The sequence below is a fragment of the Stegostoma tigrinum genome, chromosome 27, assembly GCF_030684315.1.
Source record: "Stegostoma tigrinum isolate sSteTig4 chromosome 27, sSteTig4.hap1, whole genome shotgun sequence".
Taxonomy (NCBI): Eukaryota; Metazoa; Chordata; class Chondrichthyes; order Orectolobiformes; family Stegostomatidae; genus Stegostoma; species Stegostoma tigrinum.
Genome location: NC_081380.1, coordinates 7,299,372 through 7,325,641, shown reverse-complemented (window position 1 = coordinate 7,325,641; position 26,270 = coordinate 7,299,372). Strand labels below are relative to the sequence as shown.

The window sequence follows — 26,270 nt, the reverse complement described above, 5'->3', positions numbered from 1 at the left end:
AACCTTCCATCACTACTCAGTGATAATGGGAGCTGCAGATGCCGGAGAATCCAAGATAACAAAGTGTGGAGCTGGATGAACACAGCAGGCCCAGCAGCATCTCAGGAGCACAAAAGCTGACGTTTCGGGCCTAGACCCTTCAACAGAGAGGGGGATGGGGAGAGGGTTCTGGAATAAATAGGGAGAGAGGGGGAGGCGGACGGAAGATGGAGAGAAAAGAAGATAGGTAGAGAGGAGAGTATAAGTGGGGAGGTAGGGAGGGGATAGGTCAGTCCAGGGAAGACGGACAGGTCAAGGAGGTGGGATGAGGTTAGTAGGTAGGAAATGGAGGTGCAGCTTGAGGTGGGAGGAAGAGATGGGTGAGAGGAAGAACGGGTTAGGGAAGCGGAGACAGGCTGGCTGGTTTTGGGATGCAGTGGGGGGAGGGGAAGAACTGGGCTGGTTTTGGGATGCAGTGGGGGGAGGGGACGAACTGGGCTGGTTTCGTGATGCAGTGGGGGGGAGGGGAAGAACTGGGCTGGTTTTGGGATGCAGTGGGGGAAGGGGAGATTTTGAAGCTTGTGAAATCCACATTGATACTATTGGGCCGCAGGGTTCCCAAGCGGAATATGAGTTGCTGTTCCTGCAACCTTCGGGTGGCATCACTGTGGCACTGCAGGAGGCCCATCATGGACATGTCGTCTGAGGAATGGGAGGGGGAGTTAAAATGATTCGCGACTGGGAGGTGCAGTTGTTTATTGCGAACCGAGCGGAGGCGTTCTGCAAAGCGGTCCCCAAGCCTCCGCTTGGTTTCCCCAATGCCAGTCTGATTCACCCAATTTACGTGGAAATTGATCAGAGGAAATTAAGTCACAATAAAGAGATAAGCACAAAAGATAGGAGGGTGCAAGTTAGGGTAAGATAATTCATGAGAAGAGCTGTAGATAAAAATGTATTGGGAAATACAAACCCAATGTAAGCCACTTGGATGCTTAAAGGCTAAGGAAAGATCCTTGGGACATAGTAGCTGTGATTACGGTAGGACTGAAGAATACATCATGGGAAGTGTACTATTTTCCAGGGCAGGCTAGAGTAAAAGTATACAAGGGTAGTTTCCTAGAAGGGAAATGTGGAGAAGAGACAGAAGTGGCTTAATGATCAAACACATCAAGTTTGAGAAAGCTTGGCATGCTACAGTTTCTTAGGATACAGTAGGTAACTGGGCCTAGGCCAGTTTCTGCAACACAATAGACGGTTAAGGAGGAAGTAAACCTGGAGCCAAGTAGTACTGCAAATTCAAGGTCTGTTGGTAAGAAGTGAAAGCTATACAAACTATACATTAGTTGCACAGTTTATAATGTTTTGGTGGGATTCGAGAAAAGAGGGATTAACTCGAAATAGAAAAGAGGCAAGAAGGATAGTTTGTTTTATAAAGGCTGGGAGATGGAAGAGGCAGAGAAACAGGAAGTGGGCAAGAGTCTAATGCCCAATTTAGGAGGAATTGGTTAATGGAAATTGAGGCAGTCAAGCTAATGTTCTCACTTGCCCATAAAATGGTTCTAGTTCCACAATGAATCAGAATAACATTCCAACGCTACAAAGATGCGGTTCAGGAGATGATTTTAACTTTTGCAGATCAAGAACAGACACCAGAAACCTGAAGCATGTGATAGCTGGTTGCTCTGCATGCCACACTTGCACAGCCATTTAAAGTTTTCTGGGCTGTTAAATATGAGCTAATTAAATGTACACAAGTCTCTAATGTTGTAATCCTGGTATAAAAGATAAATAGTTCTGATGATGGTTTGAAATTTCAGAGATTCTGAGGGAGGTCAGTTTCTTCAACTAGCAAGGTTAACAAGTGAATAATTGAGCCATACAGCCCAAGATGATATAAAACAGAACCCATTGTCTGAAGAATGTTAGCTGATCAGAGACAGGAACATCTCACGATCTGTCAGCTCAATATGAAGGGAAAGAGTCAAGATTCCTGCTTCATATGCTAAGTGAGGCAGGTAGAGGGACCCTGCAGACAGGAACACAGGAGCCGCAGCCCTTGACATTCTCCCACAGGTATGAGGCACTTGCTCCCTGTGTGGATGAGGAACAGGGCTGCAGGAAGGATGAGTCAACTGACCATGGCACTGTGGTCCAGGAGGCCATTTGAAGGGGAAGCAAAAAGACAAATTGTAGTTGTAGGGGATTCCATCATCAGGGGGATAGACAGTATCATTTGCGAGCAGGATACAGAATCCCGCATGGTGTGCTGCCTGCCCAGCGCCAGGTTGCGAGACATCTCTGAACGGCTTGAGGGGATGCTAGAGAGGAAGGGGAGAGGATCCAGTTGCTGTGGTCCACGTAGGTACCAACAACATAGGCAGGACTAGGAAAAAAAAACCTGTTTCGGGATTATGAAAAGCTAGGAACAAAATTTCAAAAAACAGGTCTTCAAGGGTGATAATCAGTTCTGGGACAGGAGGGATCTATACTGCTGGGATGGACTCCACCTGAACATGGCGGGGTCCAGTGTTCTGGAGAAAAGGGTAAATAGGGTGGTTAATAGGACTTTAATCTAGTAAGTGGGGGGGGGGTGGAGAAATGAGCATAGAGGGACAATAACAATTAATGTAAGGCAAAGCAGCAGGTTAGCAGGTGACAAGGAACTTTCAACTCCATTGAAAATTAGGAAAAAGATTAAAGGGAAGGAGAACTCAAGAGCTGTTAGTAATGGAGGCCATAGGACCCAAAAAGAAGGTGCAAAAACTGGCATAAGGGCACTTTATCTGAATGCTCGGAGCATTCAAAACAAGGTGGATGAATTGACAGTACAAATCATGGTAAATGGTTTTGATTTAATAGCTAACACAGAGACATGGTTACAGGATGGTCATGATTGGGCGTTAAATATCCAGAGTTATCAAACTGTTCGGAAGGACAGACAGGAAGGTACGGGAGGTGGTGTGGTTCTGACTTTTAAGGCTATATCAGGGCAGTAGTGAGAGATGACATAGGTTCTACTGAACAAAATGTTGAATCCATGTGGGTGGAAATTAGGAACAGCAGGGAGAAGAAATCACTGATAGGTGTGTGGTCTATAGGCCACCAAATAATGACATCGTGGTGGGGCCGGCAATAAACACAGAAATAGCTAATGCATGTAACAATGGTACAGCAATTATCACGGGGCATTTTAATCTACATATCGACTGGTCAAACCAGGTCGGTCATGGCAGCCTTGAGGAGGGGTTCACAGAATGCATCCATGATAATTCTCTTGAACAATATGTAATCGAACCTATGAGGGAGCAAGCTAGCCTAGATCTAGTCCTGTGTAATGAGACAGGAATGATCCTGTCACACAGTTAGGGATCCTCTCGGAAGGACCGATCACAGTATTGTCGAATTTAAAATACAGATGGAGTATGAGAAGGTTAAATCCAGTACATAAGTCCTGTGCTTAAACAAAGGAGACTATGAAGGAACGAGGAAGAGTTAGCTAAGGTAGAATGGGAGCAAAAACTTTATGGTGGGTCATCTGAGGAACAGTTTTAAAACAATTTTTCACAGTGGTCAGCAGAAGTATATTCCAGTGATAAGGAAGAACTGTAGGAAAAGAGAGAGCCAGCCATGGATGTCTAAGGAAATAAAGGAAAGTATCAGATTGGAGAAAAAACACATACAAAAAAGCAGAGTAGTGGGAAACTAGTAGACTGAAAATCTTTAAAGGCCAACAGAAAGCCACAAAAAAGTCATAAAGAAAAGTTAGACAAATTATGGTAGTAAACTAGTTCAGAATATAAAAACAGGCAGAAAAAGTTTTGATAAATATGTAAATCATAAAAAAGTGTCGAAGGTAAACACTGGTCCTTTAGAAGATGAGAAGGCCAATTTAATAACTGGGAATGAGGAAATAGCCAAGACATTGAACAGTTATTTTGTGTCGGTCTTCACAGGGGAAGACGCAAATAACATGTCGAAAACTGATGGCAAGAAGGTTATAGCAGGCGGGGGGCCTAGAAACTATCATTATCACTAAGGAGGCAGTGCTGGGCAAGCTAATGGGGCTAAAGGTAGACAGGTCTCCTGGCCCTGATGAAATGCATCCCAGGGTACTAAAAGAGGTGATGGGGGAAATAGCAAATGCACTAGTAATTATTTACCAAAATTCACCGGGCTCTGGGGTGGTTCCCGCAGATTGGAAAACAGCCAATGTGATGCCACTGTTTAAAAAAAAGAAGTAGACAAAAAGCAGGCAACTGTAGGTCAGTTAGCTTAACTTCAGTAGTGGTGAAAATGCTTGAATCTATCGTTAAGGAAGAAATAGAAAGACATCTGGATATAAACTGTCCCATGGGGAACACCCAGCATGGGTTAATGAAGGGTAGGTCATGTTCAACTAATTTGGTGGAATTCTTTGAGGACATTACTTTCATGGTGGACAATGGGGAACCTGTGGATGTGGCGTATCTGGATTTCCAGAAGGCATTTGACAAGGTGCCACACCAAAGGCTGCTACATAAGATAAAGTCGCACGCTATTGGCATGGATAGAGGACTGGTTGACCAGTAGAAAGCAAAGAGTAAGGGAAAATGGGTGTTTTTCTGGTTGGCGGTCAGTGGCTAGTGGTGTGCCTCAGGGATCAGTGTCGGGGTTGCAATTGTTTACAATTTACATAGATGATTTGGAGTTGGGGACTAAGTGTGGTGTGTCAAAAATTTGCAGATGACACTAAGGTGAGTGGTAGAGCAAAGTGTGCTGAAGAAGCAAAGTCTGCAGACAGATATAGATCATCTAAGTGAGTGGGCAAAGGTCTGGCAGATGGAGTACAATGTTGATAAGTGTGAGGTCATCCATCTTGGTGGGAATAACAGCAAAATGAACTATGTTTTAAACGGTAAAAAATTGCAGCACGTTGCTGTGTAGAGGGACTTGGGTGTTCTTGTGCATGAATCGCTAAAAGTAGGATTGCAGGTGCAGCAGGTAATTAAAAAGGCAAATGGAATTTTGTCTGCCATTGCTAGACGGATGGAGTTTAAAAACAGGGAGGCTATGCTGCAGCTGTATAGAGTCCTGGTGAGGCCACACCTAGAGTACTGTGTGCAGTTTTGATCTCCTTACTTGAGAAGAGATATACTAGGACTGGAGGGGTGTAGAGGAGATTCACTCAGTTGATTCCAGAGTTGAGAGGGTTGGATTATGAAGAGAGACTGAGTAGACTGGGATTATACTCATTGGAATTCAGAAGAATGAGGGATGATCTTATAGAAACATAAAAGATTATGAAGGGAATAGATAATGTGGAGGCAGGGAGATTGTTTCCGCCAGGTGAAACTGGAACTAGGGGGCATTGCCTCAAAATAAAGGGGAGAAGATGTAGGACTGAGGTCAGGAGGAACTTCTTCACCCAAAGGGTTGTGAATCTGTGGAATTCCCTGCCCAGTGAAGCGGTTGAAGCTACCTTGCTGAATATTTTTAAGGCAAGGCTAGATAAATTTTTGAACAGTAAGGGAATTGGTGGTTATGGCGAGTGGGCAGGTAAGTGGAGCTGAGTTCAAAAAGATCATCCATGATCTTATTAAATGGCGGGGGTAGGCTTGGAGGGGTCAGATGGCCTACTCCTGCTCCTAGTTCTTATGTTCTAACAGAGACATCAGTTAGGCAAAATGGGCAAAAGAGCAGACAACCTACAGAAGCAGGTCAAGTCATCTTATGATGGAGAAATGTGGATATGATGATCATTTAAAATTTTCAGGTATTTGTTTTATTTGCTTCCCCATCTGATAAATTTGCACAAGTTTAATTTTACTTCTCATGCTTTTACTACAAGGCTGAACCTAAAATATTGACGGGCTCAGCAGAACAGTAACACCGATAATGATACTTCAACAGGCCTACATACATAGTATATCGGAGACATATCCGGTAAATGCAGTATTCAACCTCCTTCACACTTGATGCATTGGTCCAAATGCATCACCATTGTTGCCCATCAGAATCCAGGGAGCAAAGGTGAGGCCTTATGGTAATTTACAGCTCAGCCATCAACAGAATTACTACTTGTAAAAGAACTGCCGCTACTTTTTAGATCCACATTAAAAATAAAGCTTACATATCTTTGTTCATGAGATTCTGTAATTTTTTATTTCAGAATCATTCCTGTTTGAACAGGAAGTATTAGGAAACTGGCAAAGAGTCACTGAAACAATGGTGGGGGGTTGGCGGATCTCATAAAACTCCATAAAATTCTAACACGACTACACAGGATAAATGCAGGAAGGATTTTCACGATGACTGGAGAGTCCTGAACTAGGGGTCACAGGATAGGCCATTTTGGACTAAGATGATGATATTTCTTCACCCAGAGAATGATGAGGCTGTGGAATTCTCTTCGACAGACAGTGGTCAAAGCAAATGCACTAAATATTTTTAAGAACAAGTTACACATAGTTCTAAGGTCTAAAGGGACCAATAGTTGTGGGGAGATGATCAGCCATATTCATATTTAATCATGCTCCCATGAGCAGGGTCAAAGGACAGAATGGCCTACTCCCACTCCAATCTTAGATGCTTCTGTGAAACTCGCGCATGGGAGGTGAATTAGACTGTTCAGTTAAAATTATCACTAGAAATGACACTAGTAAGTACTTCATGAGGTTTTACGAGTGAAAAGAATCACTGAGTTATTTTTATAAGCAAGCAATACAAAAGCCATATATAAAAGCAGGGTTGATGTTCTTTTCTCAAGCTTTATGCCAAGCTTCAACATATTATTCCAGGTGAATAATGCATCATTGAAAATACTGTAACAGATGACTTCTTTCTCTTTATATTCAAAGAGTCACTTATGTGGCTTCAGCTTACACAACAGGAGTTCTGTGCTGACTCCATTTCTTTTAACACTTGCCCCAATTATAGATGACAGAGTTATGGTAATCAAAGCTAAAATTGGAAAAGCCTGAATTTTAGATCACAATTTTAGTACAGCCTATTTTACGAAAGCATTTTCTTTTTAAAATATGTTAAGTACTTCTACGATAGTAGAAGATACTTCTATGACTCCTGAAGAAGGACCTAGACCTGAAATAAGATAACAAAGTGTGGAGCTGGATGAACACAACGGGCCAAGCAGCATCTCAGGATGCTGTGTTCATCCAGCTCCACACTTTGTTATCTTGGATTCTCCAGCATCTGCAGTTCCCATTATCACCCAGACCTGAAATGTCAGCCTTCCTGCTCCTCTGATGCTGCTTCGCCTGCTGTGTTCATCCAGCTCCACACTTTATTATCTTGGATTCTCCAGCATCTGCAGTTCCCATTATCACCCAGACCTGAAATGTCAGCTTTCCTGCTCCTCTGATGCTGCTTCGCCTGCTGTGTTCATCCAGCTCTACATCTGGCTATCTCTTAAGTACTTCTATGGTTTATGTTTCCCAACCTTTCACTTTTGGAAGTACTGACTCATGTTAGATTAGGTCTCAGGTGCCCTCCAGGACTTGGTGCACACCAACATACCATATCATCACTTAACATCTACAGGGACACTACTATTGCATGGACAAGGGTAATGAATAGGGGAGGTGATGGCCTAGTGTTATCATTGCTGGACTGTTCATCCAGAGACCCAGGTGATGTTCTGGGGATCTGGGTTCAAATCCCACCATGGGCACAAGATGGAATTCAATAACAATCTGTAATTAAGGGTCTAATGATGATCATGGCAATTGTTGGAAAAATTCATCTGTTTCACAAACGTCCATTAGGGAAGGAAGCTGCCATCCTTGCCTGGTCCGGCCTACATGTCGCTCACAATCTACCACCATTTGGTTGACGCTTAACTGCCCTCTGGCTTGGTCAACGATGCTCTCATCTCATGAATGAATGAAAAAAAATTAACAGCAGCAGTCAATCCTGTTGTTTCTTTTCCTATATTTTCCAATCAACCTGTTCAGAGATGATAGAAGAACGCGACCCCTGTGCCACAATTGCCCCTTAGTCATGTTCTTCAGAAGATTAACTAACTCTGCACAGATTGCCATGTTAATCACTACTAGCTCAGCTGATCCCAAAGTGTGAGTGTAATGAGTTGACAGGAGCGTGATTTGAGGCTGTGAACTATGCCTCCACAAAAGCAGCAGTGGCAACTGTGGAGCGGTGAAACACTGGCTGGACAGCCCTGGAGCCACAGGATCAATAAAATACAAAGGGAAGGACTTGGGGCCTATGGCTCACTTTCATCTTGGAAAGGGCTGCAAGAACTGACTGCCTTGTGGGCCCACGGTGCGTGCATGTTATCTTGGCTCTGGCAGAAGTAACTCTGTCAGTTGACGCAGGGGTAATCAGCAGGTTGTGAAGTTGGAAAGTCTGTGATTCTGATCCTTTGTTCAAGCTCCTTACCCTGGGCTGGACAGGCTGGTTTGAAAACACCAGCGACTAGACAGAATGAGGCAGCGGCAACATGTCTGATTAGAATTGCGTGCCTGTAAATGTGCACGTCTGGGGAAGGGAGGAGGATATGGTGAGCTTGGCTGAAACTTATTTGAGTTCAGATAACACATCTGCTTCAAAACAGACTTCTATTATTTATATGATGCATGATATGCTCATCCAGAATGTGCAAATTTTACTGATATATTGAACATCACAGGGCTGTTTTGGTTTTCCTGACATCACGTTAACTTTCCACAGCACCGTAGTGATGATATAGTACACAAGGGGGCCACTTGGTCCATTTTGTCCTGTCCGACTTAAAGACACCTGAATGCTCTTTCTAATCCCATCTTCCTGCATAGGGTCCATAGCCCTGCAGTTTACAGCACTTATGATGCAAATCCAGGTATTTTTGAGAAAGAGTTTAGGGTCTTTGCCTCCATCGCCAACTCAAGCAGCAAATTCCAGATGTCCACCATCCTGTGTAAAAACGCTTTTCCTCACATCCCCTCTAATCCTTCTTCCATTTAGCATGAATCTATCACCCCTGGATTGTGAGCTCCCGGTCAAGTGATACCTTTAATACTAGCCATCAATTTTGTATACCTCAATCATGCCCCCCGCCCCGCCTCCCCAGGCTTCTATGTTCTGAGGAAAACAACCCCAATCTCTGCAATATCTCCTCACGGTTACAATGTTTAGATCCGGCACTATTCTAATAAATCTTCTCTGCACTTTCCAGAGCAATGGTGTCCTTCCTGTAATCTGGCGACCAGAACTACACACAACACTCTAACGTGACCTCACCAGTGTCTTACACAATTTCATCATTATGTGTAGATAGCAAGAACTGCAGACGTTGGAGTCAGAGTCAATACAGTGTGGAGCCGGAGGAACACAGCAGGCCAGGCAGCATCAAAGAAGCACAAAAGGTCGACATTTCAGGTTGGAACCCTTCACGAGTCCTGCTCCACTTCATCATTATAAGCCTACTTCTGTACTTTATACCTCTGCCAATGAAGAACAGCATTCCATCTACCTGTACTGCTCTTGCTGGCAAAGGTGACTCACTTTATCTAGCCCTCTCAGTATATTCCTGTTTATCTCAATATATTAAAATACAGAAACTTGGAAAATATTTTGGAGAACTTAGTAGGAAATCAACTCAGCAATAACTGGCATTCATACAGTACCTTAAACTTTATAAACGATTCCAAGTTTGTTCACACAAGGTCCATTGACAGTTCATAGATTTATGAAATGAGTAACAGAATTGTCACATTAAAAGTTACAACAACGCAGGGGCCATTCGGCACATTGTTTCCATGCTGATTCTCTGCAGGAGCAATTCACTTAATGTCACTCTCCTGCCTTTGATTCTAGCCCTGTATATTTTTCCTTTCCAGATAATGATCCCATTTCCTTTCGAATGCCCTGATTCACCCTGCTTTCCCCACACTCTCAGGCAGAACCCAATCAGTCGCCATGTGAAAATGTGTCCTCATGTCTATATCGTTTCTTCTGCCAATACTTTAGATCTGTACTCTGTTGTTCCTTATCTTTCCACCAGTGCGAATTATTTCTCCCTTTCCAGTCTGTCAAGACCTGTTTTGACTCTGAAATGCATCTGTCAAGCTTTCTCTTCAAAAAAGAACTCACACGCCTAAAACAGCTGACAGTATAGCAGGGATTATGAACAACATTGTAAAAGAGAAGGCACGATGTAGAGGTTGAGGTTTTGGGAAAGAACTACCATGCAGCTGAATGCACAAGGTGTCAACTGTGCAGCAAATGACAATGATATACAGGAAGGCAGAGTTGGAAGAAGGCTATAGGCTGAAGGAGGTTATGCGTAGAGGAAGGGTGAGGCGATATGGGGCTCTGAACATAAGGATGAGAATTTTAAAATTGAGGTGGTGGCAGAACAGGTGGCAATGTAAGTCAATGAGCAAATGAGTGATATGCGAACATAATCAAAGGAGTCAACACATGCAGTTCTGCAGAACATGCCTTACTTAGTAATGCAAGGTCTTTTCTAACAAAGTAAGAAACAGCAGCATAAAAACCAGAACTTCTAACTCTTTGTTACTATCTAGCTCTCTGCACCTTTCTAGGCTTGCAACCACACATCTCAATACTGGACAGGGGATATTTCAAAGGATACACAAATTTAAAATAGTGAGGGGTATTGAGGAATTAGTTCCTGTTTGTGAACTGAGATTACCAATCACAAAATAATCTGTTCCTCTGTGATAATTACTAGCAATATGTTACAGCAGATAAATACACCGAGCAGATCACTTCAAACATGAAGTAACTTCAGCCAAAGCTGGAACTGAACCTGCACAACTGACATTGCTCTGCATCACAAACCAGCCATTCAGCCTAATGAGCTAACCAACTCCCCCCTCCCCATACCCACACACAGTAATTCACAATCATAAACCTCTATCCAACAAATAAGGGCAACAAACCTAATCAGAACTTAAACAACAAATGACAGGTTACTACATATTCGCAAGTGATATAAAGTTAAAATATAATGCTGATTTCTGAATTTATGGAAATTTACTGACATCGTTAACAAGCCTGGACTTGCAGTATGACTGAACAATTATATTGCACACTCCACACTTCAAACCACTCCAATGCATAAGGAACATTGAACAGAAAACGTAATATTTTAACAGCACTGACTCTTCAAAATGTGTGGTTTGCACAGGCACTGTACAAATCTGAAACAGAAGGTTTTGCATTTTGAACAGGCTCAAGGTGAGAGATGGTTACCATGATTCAACTTAATTAATTTAAATGTTGAGTAGTTATGGTCATGCAATAAAGAAAAATGTGTGAGCAACATCAAAACACAGTTGAATGCAATTCATTCCTCTATTAGTAACATTACAATAGAGAAGCAATGGTCAAGGAGGATAGTTCTCTGAGAAATTCTCAAGGTAAGTATATGTCAACTTGATAGGGCCAGCTTTCACTGAATAGCACAAGATGGCTGACGGCTGCCCATCACTGAGTAACAAAAGATGACCCCCTCAACAGTAGCTGACAACATTTTTCCCTTGGTCAAATAAGGCCATAAGATAATAAAATTAACATTTGTACTTAACAACACCTGAATAATACAACAGTTATAGCCAGTACGTACAATTGAAGAACATTCTGCCAGTCATAGATAAAATAATGGCAACATTCATGGTCATAACTAACAATATTTGACATTTGATTCAACTCTAGACTAAACATCACTAATTATTTGATTGATAATTACAGAACTAAATTAGTTCGTAAAAGGATTCAAACCAGACCACAAATGGTTAACGACAGCCACTTTTTTCTCTCTCGTTCACCTGCTTAAGATATTGGAATTTTAATGGGAATGTGCTAAACCATATAACTGTGTTGGAACTGATCAAAAGTCAATATTCTTTTATTTTACCTGTAATGAGAAATTTCTAGTTTTCAGTTCCAGCAAAGTTACTCAGACAGAAAACCGTATGCAGAGTTTCAAAACCTTTAAAGTTTGAATATGATTGAGCAACATGCCTGTCCATCTACGAGACAGCCAATCACACAGCAACAGCGTAGCTCCACTGACCAATAGTGATCAGGGAGGGGGCATGTGTATTCTAACAAAATGCATATCGACAGATTTTTAACACTGTAGATTCTAATAGTTTTGTGATATTTTCTGTTTTTCTGAATATTTGATTGTCTGAGTATTATTCTAATGATTCTGTTCTGATTTTCCTGTTCTTTGTTCTATTCTGTTTTTTTTTGTGCCTTCATGACCTTGTAACTCTTTTGTACTGTGCGCAGTATCAGTACTATACAAATGATGGCACATTTTGAGCCTACTTCCGTAACTCAGACTCATTGAAAGATGTGAGATCTAACACAATTAAACCCATTGTCAAAGACGCAGTAGCTGCCCCTAGAAGAGGAGGAACCATGCAAGCACTACCCTATTTAGCTTGGCCTTAACAGGAGCACAGGTGGAAGAGAATGGTTTAAAACAAACAATTCAAACACTGCAGACATTAGGTAGATCAATGTGACTGAAGCGAAGATTCCTATTCTATCATAAGTAACTGAATACTTATGATGTAGCCAAGACTTATAAATGATCTCCACGCCACATTGGCACAACTGGCTGAATGGTGTCTCCTGCACTTACATTAGATTCTAAATACATTTACGTACAGGAAATATTCATCTATGGTTTCCCATTACAAAACAGCCATCACAGTTTTCAAACCTGAATCCTTTTCCTCAGTCTCACAATGACGGCAGTCATGTGCTTTCACATTACTTTGGGGTTGGTCAGTCAAGAAACGCACACCAACCTGGGCAATGTTCGCCTGAGAGGCCAGACGGATCATGATGTCCAGTTTCTCCAGTTTCACATAGATTGGGTCATTGTACTTCACAAAGAACACCTTTATCTCTTGCTTCAGAATTTCAGGCCTGAAAATTAACAAATGATATGGATTTGTTACAAAATGCAGCCTTTCTAGCCTTTCCATGCCTACTCCAACAAACTTATTATCCTCACTGATCATTGCATTTCCCTAATTTATATACATACTGATGTTTTCCATTAACATCAAGAAACTTGTGAAAAATAGCCTCTCCTGGGTCTTTGCTATTCTAACTGATTAGTTTGATTAGTTGTAACTGTGTTCCCAGCCTTTAAAATTAGAATAGCCAACGGCTCATAATTCCCTAAATAAATAATTTGAAATTTGTATGGGATGAATTACTAAGGATATCTCTGCTACAGGAAGGGGTTGGAAAGGATTTTTTTTATTTGCTCTTGGAATGGGAGCTTCACCTGGTGGATAACATTTATTGTCCATCCTTCAGACAGCTGTCTTACTAGAAAAGGCTGGACATTCTATACTAGTATCTGCTGAAGTTCACAACAGTAGGTTATGACTTCATTGGAATCAAAAGGGCGGATGTGGTGATGGTGTTTCTTATTTCAGTTGAATGTAAAACTAGAGGTCACAGATTTAAAAAGAAAATCAGGGGTCACCCACTTAAAACAGAGATTATGCTAAATTATTCTTCTCTGAGGGTTTAGTGGCTTTGGAACTCTCTTCCTGAAAAGGTGTTGGAAGCAGAATCCTTGAAAACGCTATGACAGAGATGATTCGATTCCTGTTAAGCAAGGGAGTGAAAGGTTAACTTGGAGGAACGTATGAAGGTGGATTTGAGGAATCAATTAGATCAGTTATGAAGTTCTTTATTGGTGGGACACATTCAAGGGGCTGAATGGCCTACTCCTGCTCCCAATGTTCGTTCATCGTTGGAGCTCCATCCTTCCAGCGAAGTGGAGATTGTACCATTATGCTCCTGACTTGTCTCTTGAAGATAGCAAACAGGTTTTGGGGAATTAAGAGGTGAGTTGGGCCTGTAGAGTTTCTAGCCTCTGTCTTACCCCTGCAGTTCCTGTATTTACATGGCTATTCCAGTTAGAAGCTGGCTAATGGTAACCATCAACCTATTAATGGATTACAGAAAATTGGGTGCTGTCCGCCATGGTTCATCCGAGCTAGAAGGTGGCAAGCAAGTTTCATCTCAGGGATCTGTGTGTGTGGTGTAACAGCTGACAATGTAGTACAGTACTGAAGGAATGCAACACTCTCAGTGATGCTGTCTTTCAGTTAAGATGTTAACCTGAGACATTGCCTGCCTTCTTGGCTGGAGGGAAAGATCCCTTGGGACAGTTTAGAACCAGCAAATGAATTCTCCCCATTGTTCAATAAATGCAAACTGCAAAAAGAATAAGATGAGAAAAACAGTACTCAAACTCATTAAATTCATACTGAGGCTTTGGCATTAACTATCTTTAAAAATGATTGTTATTTGTTTATTACTCCCCAAGGGCCTGTGTTATCAGGGTCTGCCAATCATTTACAACAGTGAAAAAGGAAAAATGAAATAGACAAGTTAATTTTAGAGTCTGTTGCTACTTCTGGCACCTGAATGATTCAGACACCATAACTGTTTCTATAAGACAGTCAGTTTGTAATTGCCTGACAGCTCAGTGTATTTGGAATATTCAGCTCAGTTCCCACAGTAAAAATGGCAAAAAGTGTGTACGGAATAAAAATGACATGGAAAAATAAAATTGAGAACTGAGGAGTAGCAGAAATATGGAACAGACCAAAGTGGGAATAACTGTCATGCTCTAGTTGGGACAGTTCTTCAGAGTTGTCACTTTGTGCAGCCCTGTTAAAGGTCCACATATCGTCTTTTAGTAAATGGCAATGCTTCTCAAAACTATACTTTGCAGTGTACATTTTAACTGGTTGAGCAATGCACCATCTAGATAGTGTGTGAAGTGTATGGAACAAGAAGTGCTTCTGAAGCCAAATCTTCTGCCAAATCTTGAAAGCAGCAAGGAAAGAGCAGGACCAATCTGGTGTGCGGCTACCACCAGCTTGTAGATCAGTGTGCCTACACTTTGTGCAGCTAAGCATAATGGCCAGATAGGATATGATAGTATTCTTCATCAAAAATGAGAGAGATGTAGTTGATTCTAAGACTAAGGTCCTGCTTCTTAATAAGGGGAACTACAGTGATACGAGGTGTGAGCGGACAATGATGAAAGAAATGTTACTGAAAGGAACGACAGTGGACAGGCGAACATTAAAGAGAGAATGAGCGACTTGCAAAAATTGTTTATTCCTGTCTGGCATACAAGAATATGAAGAAAACAGTGGACAAACCATGGCTTATGAGAGATATTATGTTCAAATAAAAGGCATACAAATTAGCAAGCAAAAACAATAGGCCTGAGGATTTGGAACAGTTTAGACATCAGCAAAGGTGTACCAAGGGATTGGTTAAGGGGAAAATAAAGTATGAGAGTAAGCTTGCAGCTAACACAAGAACTGACCGTAAAAGTTTACATAGCTATGTAAAAAGAAAAAAATGAAAACAAATACAGGTCCCCTACAGTCAGAAACACAGTGAATTTATAATGGGGAACAAAAAAAAACTGACAAACTAAATTCATACTTTGGTTCTCTTCACAAAGGGGGAAACACATAACATACCAGAAATGGTAAGGAACACAGGGTTTAGTGAGAGGGAGAAACTGAAGTAATTCTGCATTAGTAACGAAGTGACGTGGGAGAAATTAGTGGGATTGAAGGCTGATAAATGTCCCAGGCCTGACAATCTACAGAGATTACAAAAGGAAGTGGCCCCAGAAATAATGGATCTATTGGTGGTCATCTTCTAAGATTCTTTGCACTCTGGAACAGTCCCTACAGATTGGACAGTAAATAATGCAAACTGCTATTTAAAAAGGGAGGTGAAAGAAAACAGGTAATCATCAACCAGTGAGTCTTACATTGATAGTAGTGAAGAGTCTACAGTCCATTGATCAAGAATTTTATAACAGAGATCCCAGAAAACAGCGATAGAATCAGACACAGTTAGTGTGGACTTACAAATGGGAAATCGTACTTAATAAATCTACTAGAATTTGGACTTTCAGAAGGTTTCCGACAAAGTTCCACATAAGAGAGATTAATGTGTAAAATTAATGCATGGGATTGGGGGGAGTGTGAGACAGATCGAAAATTGGTTAGCAGCCAGGAGACAAACAGTAAGAACCAACAGTCTTATTCTGAATGGCAGGCAATGACCAAAGTGGTTCTGCAGAGATCAGTACTAGGACCGCAGTTATTCATAATGTGTGTTCCTGACTTAGAGGAGGGAACTAAATGTCATATCTTCAAATTTGTACATGACACAAAGCTAGGTGGAACAGTGAGCTGTGAGGAGAATGCAAAATGTTGTTTTGTGATTCGGATGACTTGGATGAGTGGGCAAATGCGTGACAGGTGCAACATAATGTGGATAAATATGAGGCTATCCAATTTGGTAGCAAAAATAGGAAAGCGTTTTATTATTAGTGTGGCTGTAAATTGAGAGAGAGGAATGTTCAGAGAGACCTGGGTGACTTCATGCACCAGTCACTCAAAGTAAGCATGCATGTGCAGCAAAGCAGACAAACTGTGTTTCGCAGTTCATAGTGGTGTGATCTGAGTACAGGAACAAGGATGGCTTGCTGCAATTATACAGGACATTGGTAAAGTTAGATGTAGGACTGGCGTTCCCGATTGTGGGGGAGTTTAGACACAAGGGTCACAGTCTCAGGATAAAGGATAGGCCACTTGGGACTGAGATGAAGACAAATTTCCGCACCCAGAGAGTGGTGAGCCTATGAAATTGATTATCACAGGAAGTGTTGAGGCCAAAACACAGAATGTTTTCGAGAAGGAACTGGTAGTTGTAACTGCTGTGTCTCAAGGGTTCGAGGGATATGGGAGGACGGCAGCATCGGACTATTGAGCTTGATGATCAGCCCTGATAGCACTGAATGGGAAAGCAGGCTCAAGAGGTTGAATGGCCTACTCCTGTTCTTAGTTTCTATGACTCAGATTCTCAAGCATCCATCCCCTCCACACCACTACCAGTAACTGCACTATCTACAACGTTCTGCACTGCAGAATTTCGCCAAAGATCCTAAGAGAACACCCTCTTACCAATGCCCACTTCCATCTTGAAGGACAAGGGCAGCAGATAGATGGCAAAGCCACACAAAATCAAGTACCTTTACAAGCCACTCACCATCCCATTTTGGAAATAAATCACTGTTTCTTCGCTGTCACTGAGTTAAAATCCTACAATTTGCTTCCTAACACCATTTTAGGTCAACCTACAACACATGGACTGCAGAAGCTCAGGAGGCAGTTTGCCAAAACCCTCTCAAGGGCAACTAGGGATGGGCAATAAATGCTGCCAGCTAGTGACACCCACATCCCACGAGTAAATTTTGAAAACAAATGAAAGCGTACATAGCGTGGTATAAACACTTGAGCTTTAGCCCAGTCCAGACCCACTGATAACATCACATTGTGGCACTGTTAACTTTTACAGCATAAAAACCTCAAAAGATTAAGCTGTTAATAAATGATTTCGCACATGCTAATTGTTGTCCAGTCAGGAACACTGCAGGCTTGTTTTGGATGGTAAAAGGAACTGATGTTGGCAGAGGATGGCAAAAAGAAGGCAGATGGCGTTTTTGAAATGAAGGGTTGGAATGATTAAGGGTAACTCAACAAGGTCCACTGCCGTGCCTGGAAACCCAAAAGTATGGAAAAAGGGATGATTTCACCTTTTAGAGGTACTAGAAAGCATGTGGAATCTGTTGGGATCAGAAAGCACGAAGAGACAGGCAGGCAGAAATCCAAAAATCAAACAACTGTCCACATACATATACCAGCTCTAGACTCACCTTTTCTGTACAATAAGGTTGATATTTCTCAAAGCTACATATTGGACCTCTGGCTCTCCAGACAGAAGGGTGACAAGAGGAGGAGCCAGCTTCTTCAGAATGGTGTTGTAGTATTCAGAATCCTTAGGAAGAAGCTCAATAAATTTCATCAACACTTTGACAGCTGAAAGCACAACTGCAGAGTTTGCATGAGAAAGCCGTGGAGTCACACGCTCACAGATACTAGGAAAAGAAAACAAGAAGAACTTTTGAAAACTTTGAGAAAATTTTACTTCAGGTAACCACAACTTTAAGCTAATGCTTGGTAACTAATTTGAACTGGCTTGGGAGTCAATTTGGAGCTAACCAAGCCAAGGAGAAACTGACTACTAGCAAAGTTGAGATGTGTAATCAGCAGGAACCATTGTTTTTCAGGCTGTGTCAGCTCTGAATTGGCTCACAGACTAAGTTGTAGTTACAACATTCGCCTTTCCATTTAAGTTGACAGTCTCTCAGGCAGAAAAGCAATTCCTCTCAGCCAGCAATGTCAATGGAAAAGTCTACAGGGAAGGAACACCAATTTGTTGGTCTGCATTCTGCAAACATTTCGTTCGGTATTTCCTGCCATGGACTTACGTTCAAGTGAAACTGACGAAGTTTCAGCATTATGACCAACTCTCAAGGAGAAATCTTAATCATTATAGACAGAATGTATGCTCTATTACCACATTGCACAATTCAGCATTAAAGCCCAACAGCAATCTGAAAGGTTCATTTCAAATCACAATTTGAGACAACTAAAAAAAATTATTAAACTAACCTGCGCTTTACCACTCAAGAACAAATCACTTGAATCTGGCACAAGCATTTAAACCATTCACACTTAACATCAAATGGAAGACTGAGTGAAAAACTTAAGACAACTCTGTAAAAGCTAGAGGACAAAACACATTCGATCCCTGGAGAAATCAATGCAGGAAACGTCAAGGTCAATTTATGATGAGCACTCAGTACTATACTGAGCCGGAATAGCCATCTCTGTATTACAATAAGTCTAATGTTAAAAGTAATGATGCAGACATGGGGTTACAGTGACAGTGACTCAGAGATGTGTAAATGAGGTACAGAGTTACAAGTACCTGACTATCTCCTCCAGTACCAATCCTAAAAGACCATTCACCTTGACAAACAAAATAATCCCAAATAAGCTGTCGCCAGAGGCCAGGGCAGAGTGAAAATACATAATCAAAAGATTCTAAGTCATGAATTTCATAATTCTGATTTGATTTGATTTGATTTGATTTGATTCCACCTCCTCCCCAACATGTGCTCATCCTTTTGCTACAGGATCATAATGAAGGCTATTAGAGGTTATTACTGGACTTTCACAAGCCAGCATGTAAGGTAAGAGCTCACCCCTGTGCCTCACGCTCATCCTTGGGGTTGTAGTTTGATAGGCAGTCAAGTATGAAGATCTGACCCCACTCGGTGCACTCATTAAGAGCGGTGATGAGTTTGTTGATGTTCTGAGGATTGAGGTCAAGCAGGTTGCTGTTGGGATGGGATTCACTAATCTCAGACAGTGCTGCCACAGCATTTGCAACTACCTATTAGAAGAGATAGCAAAGAGAAATATTTTCACCATGAGAATAAATTTAGAATGTAAGTAAAAACATTGGTCTTTAAGCTCAATTACCTGGTTGTCTAATAGTGATCAGTAACAGTGTAAAATAGGAAGTGGCCAGCTTCTTCATATTTCTTGACCAACATTAGATGAATGTTTCAATGGTGTATTTTTAAAATCAATAATCATTTCCATCTACAATACAGCAAATTCTATTGTAACAAACATTACTGTCCAATCCTCAAGATATGCAACATTCAAGGAAGCAGTAATTTCAAAAATGAAAAGGCACGAGCCATGGCTCAGTTAGTAGTATTCACCTCAAAGACATATTAAGTTTCACATCAGAGACCTGAGCACAGTCTCCGATCAGATTTCCAGGGTAGTACTGGGAAAGTGCTGCACTATCAAACATGCCATGTTTTAGATGAGAAGCTAAACTGAAGCCCTCCGGTGGTCATAAAAGATTGCAGAATACATTTAAACCAAATAAGCAGGAATGTTGTCCCATCTTTCTTTCAAATACTTATCGTCCAATCAGCATCTATAAAACAGATTACAGAGTCTTCCATCTCAATTGTACTTGTGGAATCTTGCAGTGTGCAAATTGGAACTCCCTTGCTTTACAGCTGAGACTATTCTTCAAAGGCAGTTCAGTAACCGTAAAGTATGAAGTATGTGAAAGATGCTAGATAAATGTAATGTCTTCCTTTTATTTAAAAATATTTATTGCAAACTTGCTTCTGACAGGTATATATATATATGTGGAGGTTTCATATCTCAATGTCTTTGTTCTGTTTCCCTCACCTGCCCAATTTCATTGTCTTCATGGAGCCTATGCTGAGTCTTTTACAGGCTCTTCTCCTGTGGGCAGTCGCTTCTCACATGGATTGCTCCACTCCAACTCACCCCAGAGAAATCCGGGCCCTCCAAAAGAAAGAAAATAACCTCCTCTCCACAACCCATGCAGAGAAAGATCACAACGAGATGCTCATTTCTCTCTTGGGCCATTCACACATCCCACACACAGACACAGATGTACAGCACAGAAAGAGTCCCTTCAGTCCAACTTGTCCCAGCTAACTAGATATCCTAAATTAATCTAGTCCCATTTTACAGTATTTGGCCCATGTCCCTCTAATCCCTTCCTATTCATACATCCATCCAGATGCTTTTTAAAATGTTGTAATTGTACCAGCCTTCACCAATTCCTCCAACAGCTCATTCCATACAAGCACCAACTTCTGCATGAAAAGGTTGCCCCTTCGGTCCCTCTTAAACCTTCCCCCTCTCATCTTAAACCTACACCCTCTTGTTTTGGACTCCCCTACCTGGGAAAAAGACATGAATGCTTTGTAAGAAAGTATATTTCTTTTGCACATATAGATCACTTAGTCGCAGTCCATTCAGTCAGCTGAATCCATGGAGAATCAGAGACAAAATGTACCTTTACCATGCGATGGCAAAGTGCAATAAGAGAAACTGTCCTCACCTGTATTCATTCAGCAACGTTAAAGGATATTATTTAGGATCGAGATGAAGAGAGGAGAGATTTCTTCACCCAGAGCATGGTGAGCCTGCGGAATTCTCTGCCACAGAAAGCCATTAAGACCAAAGCATGAACGTTTTCAAGAAGAGTTTAAATATAGTCGTTAGGATTAAAGGGGTCAAAAGAAAGGAGATGAAATAGAGCATAAAGTTGGATAATCAGTCATGATCATATTGATGGCAGAGCAGGGTCCATCCTACACTTATTTTCTAAGTTTCTAACAGTATCAGCCAACACCCAAGATATCCAAGCCACTCGATTCAATGTACGTGCTTTTTGGTTTTCTTTGCACCCACAAAATTGCAAGTTACCACGAAAGCAAAGTCTAGATTTCAATTAGATCTGAAACCAGCAATGTCTCAACACTGGGTTCAGCTGTTCTACAATGTCACTCCCATGAGAAGGAAATATGCCTTTCTTCAGCAGTTATCACATTACAACACCACAATGTGAATTATAGCTAACACAATACTCTAAAGATTCTGTCACAAATGTAACATAGGAAATGTGGAAGCCAATTCAGAGTGCTTTTTGAGGGACTCAGCCTTATGACAATAACTAAACATTCTGTATTCTCGCCGTGTTGATTGGGGATAAACATTGGCTGGACTACCTTCAAATAGCACCCACGGTGGTGCAATCCATTTTCAGAAACAATTCATCGTAGGATTCAGTTTCTTAGAAGATAAAACTGAATTTGGTCTACCACGTTTCCTCTCAGTAATGAGCACTGAATGTACGAGACAAATTAGTCTCATTAGGATCATAATCAATAAACATTGCCAGTCTATCTCCTGTCATTTCAAACAGCAAGACAATCGCAATCTTGTATGGAAAATGTACCGACACAGTTAATTTCTGTTTAGTTAGCAATCTACTTTTTCAACTTCAGTACTGCCAGCTTACAAACACACAACAGTTTAATTATAAGGGAATAAAATCCCTTTCTAATAACATTTAAAATACACCATTTCTGAAACAGATACCTGTGCAGAATGCGACTATACTTGGCTAAAATATGCACAGTAGTGTTGATGTAGAAGGCAAAAGCAGCTGAAATAATAAGGAATATAGGACATAAATTCACAAATTAAAGCAGGCATTTTTAAAAGATCTATTCAGCAAAGCAAAAACATCAAGGAACAAATATTTAATAAAAAAATGCAGCTCTCTACACTCAACATCCTTGCAGTTGTTCCTAGCCATCACTGCAGACGTGTTATCAGCCAGTGAAACAGCATACAAAGCATACCATCACCATCTTCTGGCAGCAAATTGCTATGGTAATTATTTGCTCATAAATTTCAGATGCACTTCAAACCCTATACTGTGAAAGTACTTTGCTCATGAGTTTTTCATTTCATTTTTTAAAAATTCATTCTTGCTGGCATTTCTCACGCATCCCTAATTATCCTCGAAAAGGTGATGAGCCACCTCCTTAATCACTGCAGTTAATGTAGTGTAGGCACAGCCATGCTTTTTGGAAGGGAGCTCATTTTGATCCAGTGCCAGTGAATGAGCAGCAATATTGCTCGAAGACAGGACAGCAAGAGGCTTGCTGTGCAAGTGATGATGTTCCTGCGCATTAAATGCCCTCCATCCTTCTTATGTAGTAGGTGGTTGCTGATTAAGCACACTGCTCTGTACTGTAAAGTATCGAGCTTCTTTAGTGCATTGGAATTGTGTTCACCCAAACAAGCCCTGTCTTGTACATTATAGATGGTGGCAGACTCCAAGGCATCAGGAAAGGAGGTACTCACCACAGAATTCCCAGCCTCTAACGTGTTCTTACAGCCATTTAGCATGCAAGGGGATGTATCTCTCTCATGGTTTCGAATGTACCATTCCTTTTGTCCACCTGACCAAATGGTTTCCCTACCATCATGGAAGTAGTCAACCTCAACACAATCAGATGGGACAATCCCCAACTAATCTGCTGTCTATCATCAACAGTTTAAAGGAAATGATACTTCTGGGCAATGTGTTGTGACTCAACCTGTAATCAGACCCATCAATACATTACTGGAAGCAGTCAATTAATGCTGCTATCCTTGATCGAAGACAAGCTTGTCTCCGAGCTCAGCACACGCACTGGAAAGGCAGGGGCTCCTGTGGCCGAATAAACAAAATGGGCTGGGAGAAAAACAAACTAACCCGTAGCACCAAGATGTCTACTGACGACGTGTGCGTCCTCAGTACAGTGTCATGTGGCAGCAAAGCCTGGACAACCTACATCAACCAAGAAAAAAGGCTCATTAACCTCCATTTCCCATCCTATACAAAGACAAAGTCACCCATGAAGCAGCCTGGGACAAATATGCTATGTACATCAGTGCTATTCCAATTGTTGGAATCCTAACTGGCACAAAAGATGATGGTTGTGGTCATTGGAGGTCAGTCATCTCAACTCCAATACCACAGGAGTTCCTCAGGGTAACGTTCTCAGCCCAATTACATAGCTTCATTTATGACCTTCCCTCTACCTTAAGGTTAGAAGTTGAGATGATCGCTAACGACTGTAAAAGATTTGGCACCATTTACAACTTCTGAGATACTCACGCAGTCTATCTCTAAATGCAGCAAGCCCTGGGCAATATCCAGGTGTTTGATCTGGCAAGTGGTAAGCAACTCTCAAGCCAGTTCCAGAAGGGAGAATCTAACCATCACCCTTGAATTGGACAGGCCATACAAATAGTGGTGGCAGATCAATAGCTAGGAATCCTGCAGCAAGTAACTAACCTCTGAGCTCCCCAATGCTTATCCACCATTTACATGGCGGAAGTCACGAGGGTGAAGGAATACACGCTATTTGCTTGAAGTACAGCTGTCAAGATGTTTGACACCATCCAGGATAAAACAGCCCACATGATTGGCACCGCATCCACATACATTAACTCCTTTCACTCCCTACACATAGTAGCAGAAGCTGCATATTATCTACAAGATGCAGCACAGAATTTCACCAAAGGCTCCTCAGGCAGAACATTCCAAACCCATGGCCACTATCATTGAGAAGAACAGCAGCAGCAGCTACATGGGGACACCACCACTTGCAAATTCCTCTCCAACAATCACAACGCACTCAGCAATCCGGACTTGGAAATATGTCGCTATGCCTTCATTGCTGCTGGGTCAAAATCCTAGGACTCTGGGGCTGGGTGGGTTGGGGCATCCATGTGGAAATGTTCGACAAAGTGTTCAACCAGCTAACATTTGGTCTTGCCAATGTACAGGAGACCATATCGTGAGCAGCAAATACAGTAGACTACATTGAAAGAATCACGAGTAAAATGCTGTTTCACCGAGAAGATGGGTTTGGGGTCTTGAACAGTGGGGGAGGGGAGAGTTAAAAAGGCGAGTGTCACAACTTTTGCGATAACAAAGTGTGGAGCTGGATGAACACAGCAGGCTAAGCATCATCTTAGGAGCAGGAAGGCTGATGTTTCAGGCCTAGACCTTTCTTCAGTCTAGGCCCGAAACGTCAGATTTTCTGCTCGGCCTGCTGTGTACATCCAGATCTACATCTTGTTATCTCAGATTCTCCAGCATCTGCAGTTCCTTCTATCTCTGTCACAACTTCTGCGATTGCCAAGGGGAGTGAGAAAGTACTGGCAGTGATGGAGCAGTGGACCAGGGTGACACAGAGAGAATGATCCCTGCTGAATGCTGGTGGTGAAGGGGAGGGGAAGATGTGATTGGTGGCGGTATTCTGCCAGAGGTGGCAGAAATGACAGCAAGAATAATGGGGTGGAAACTAGGAACAAGAAAACCCTATCAGTGGTCACGGGTACTCATGCACACATGTCCTGGAGCCAAGATGACTGATCTCCACCATTCATAGCCATCTTCCTTTTTGCCAGGTATGACACTAACCAGAAGAGAGCTTTCCTGATTCCCACTGATCCCAGTTTTGCTAAGACTCCATGAAGCCACATTCAATCAAATGCAGCCTTGATGTCAACAGCAGCCATTCTCACCTCAGCTGTGGAGTTCATCTGTTTTGTGCATATTTGAACCATAGCTCCAACAACACAAATTGGTACCTGTGTTATGCAAAATCAATGCTCATTCCAGGACATCTGTTGCATTTCATTAATAGAGAAATATGACAGAAACTAATGAGTGTGAAACAAAAATGAAAAGTCATCATCTAAGAGGTTGGAAAGCTTCAGTAATGAAGTTCACTAGAACTCCATTCCAAAAAGCACAACTGGGCCGTTATTCAGCAAAAATCTTCCTTAAATGACAAACACAAAGCTCCAATACAAGTAGTTCCAGATATGAATGGGTACAAGAAGTCACATATAAATCAACAGGAGAACTACACATAACAGTGAAGCTTCAAATACATACATTGTGCTCAATAAAGTTCCCAGGTCCTGCTCAAAGTTCTTCAGCTTCAGTGTGCTAGTATTAGTGAAAGAAGCATACTGCACTGTTATTATGTCATCTTAGATTATTGTCATAGGATCCATACAGTGTGGAAGCTGGCCATTTCGCCCACTGAGTCCACACTGACTCCCTGAAGAGCATCTCACTCAGGTCCACATCCTTACCCTACCCTGAAATCCTGGACTTCCAGTGGCTAACCCATCTAGCCTGCACTACCCTGGACACGAAGGTCAATTTAGCCTTAACTCTGCACCATTCACGAAAAGGTTGTTGTTTCTCTTCTCAATAAAACATTTCGTTTTCAGGAAGGTCCCATTTCTATTCCATCTCAACCTATTTGCATTAGGTCTAGGATGCAGGCTGGAAGTAAAATAATCAACCCCAAGTCATAAAGTCTTAATGTTAATCTCAAATGACACTGCAATCAGCTTAGTGCAGTCAGGGTATAAACTACTTTCTGACAATGCTTTCTGTGAATCCTTTTGGCTACTCTGTTGAGTTGCCCCCATGGAGGAGTAATGACCAAGTGTGTTAATCAGGTTCAGCATGGATGGAGGATCAAGGGAAGCACTGGACTAAGGTGAGGAAATGAATGAGAGGTGCATGACAGATAAAAGACAGTCACAAAGACATGATAAAAATAGGTAAGGTTAAGTGACATAATATAAACACGAGAATAGGAGAGGAAACATCGCCAGCTGAGTTCCTGCTACAAAGTGACTGGTTGACAAAATGAGCTAATTTTAGTTGTAATGTATGAAGGTTTAGAATTGCTTCCACCTCAAGTACAGTGATTAAACACTACTCTGAATCTTTTCCATTAGACCACAGAAGTTGAACAATTAGGCAGGAGAACCTCCTTTACGGTGAGGTAAATCTTATTTCAAAGATTGTCGCAAAATGAAATTGCATTTCTTAAGCAGGCTGAGTATTGATTAAAAAGCCACAGCCCCAGGGCTTTATCTGCCTTTCAAGAGGGAGCACAGCAT

At 41.7% G+C, this 26,270-nt stretch overlaps 1 protein-coding gene across 2 annotated transcripts in view; it reads right to left on the bottom strand.

Moving 5' to 3' along the window:
• The window catches only part of ap2b1 (adaptor related protein complex 2 subunit beta 1), a 280,263-nt gene that overhangs the window by 210,432 nt on the left and 43,561 nt on the right, over positions 1–26,270 (bottom strand). For both annotated transcript variants that reach the window (XM_048557271.2, XM_048557272.2), the window contains exons 6-8: positions 19,133–19,323; positions 17,738–17,959; positions 12,765–12,885 (exon numbers count right to left, since the gene is read on the bottom strand). In XM_048557271.2, coding sequence (XP_048413228.1) covers positions 12,765–12,885; positions 17,738–17,959; positions 19,133–19,323 — 534 coding nt within the window. The remainder of the gene's footprint in view (positions 1–12,764; positions 12,886–17,737; positions 17,960–19,132; positions 19,324–26,270) is intronic.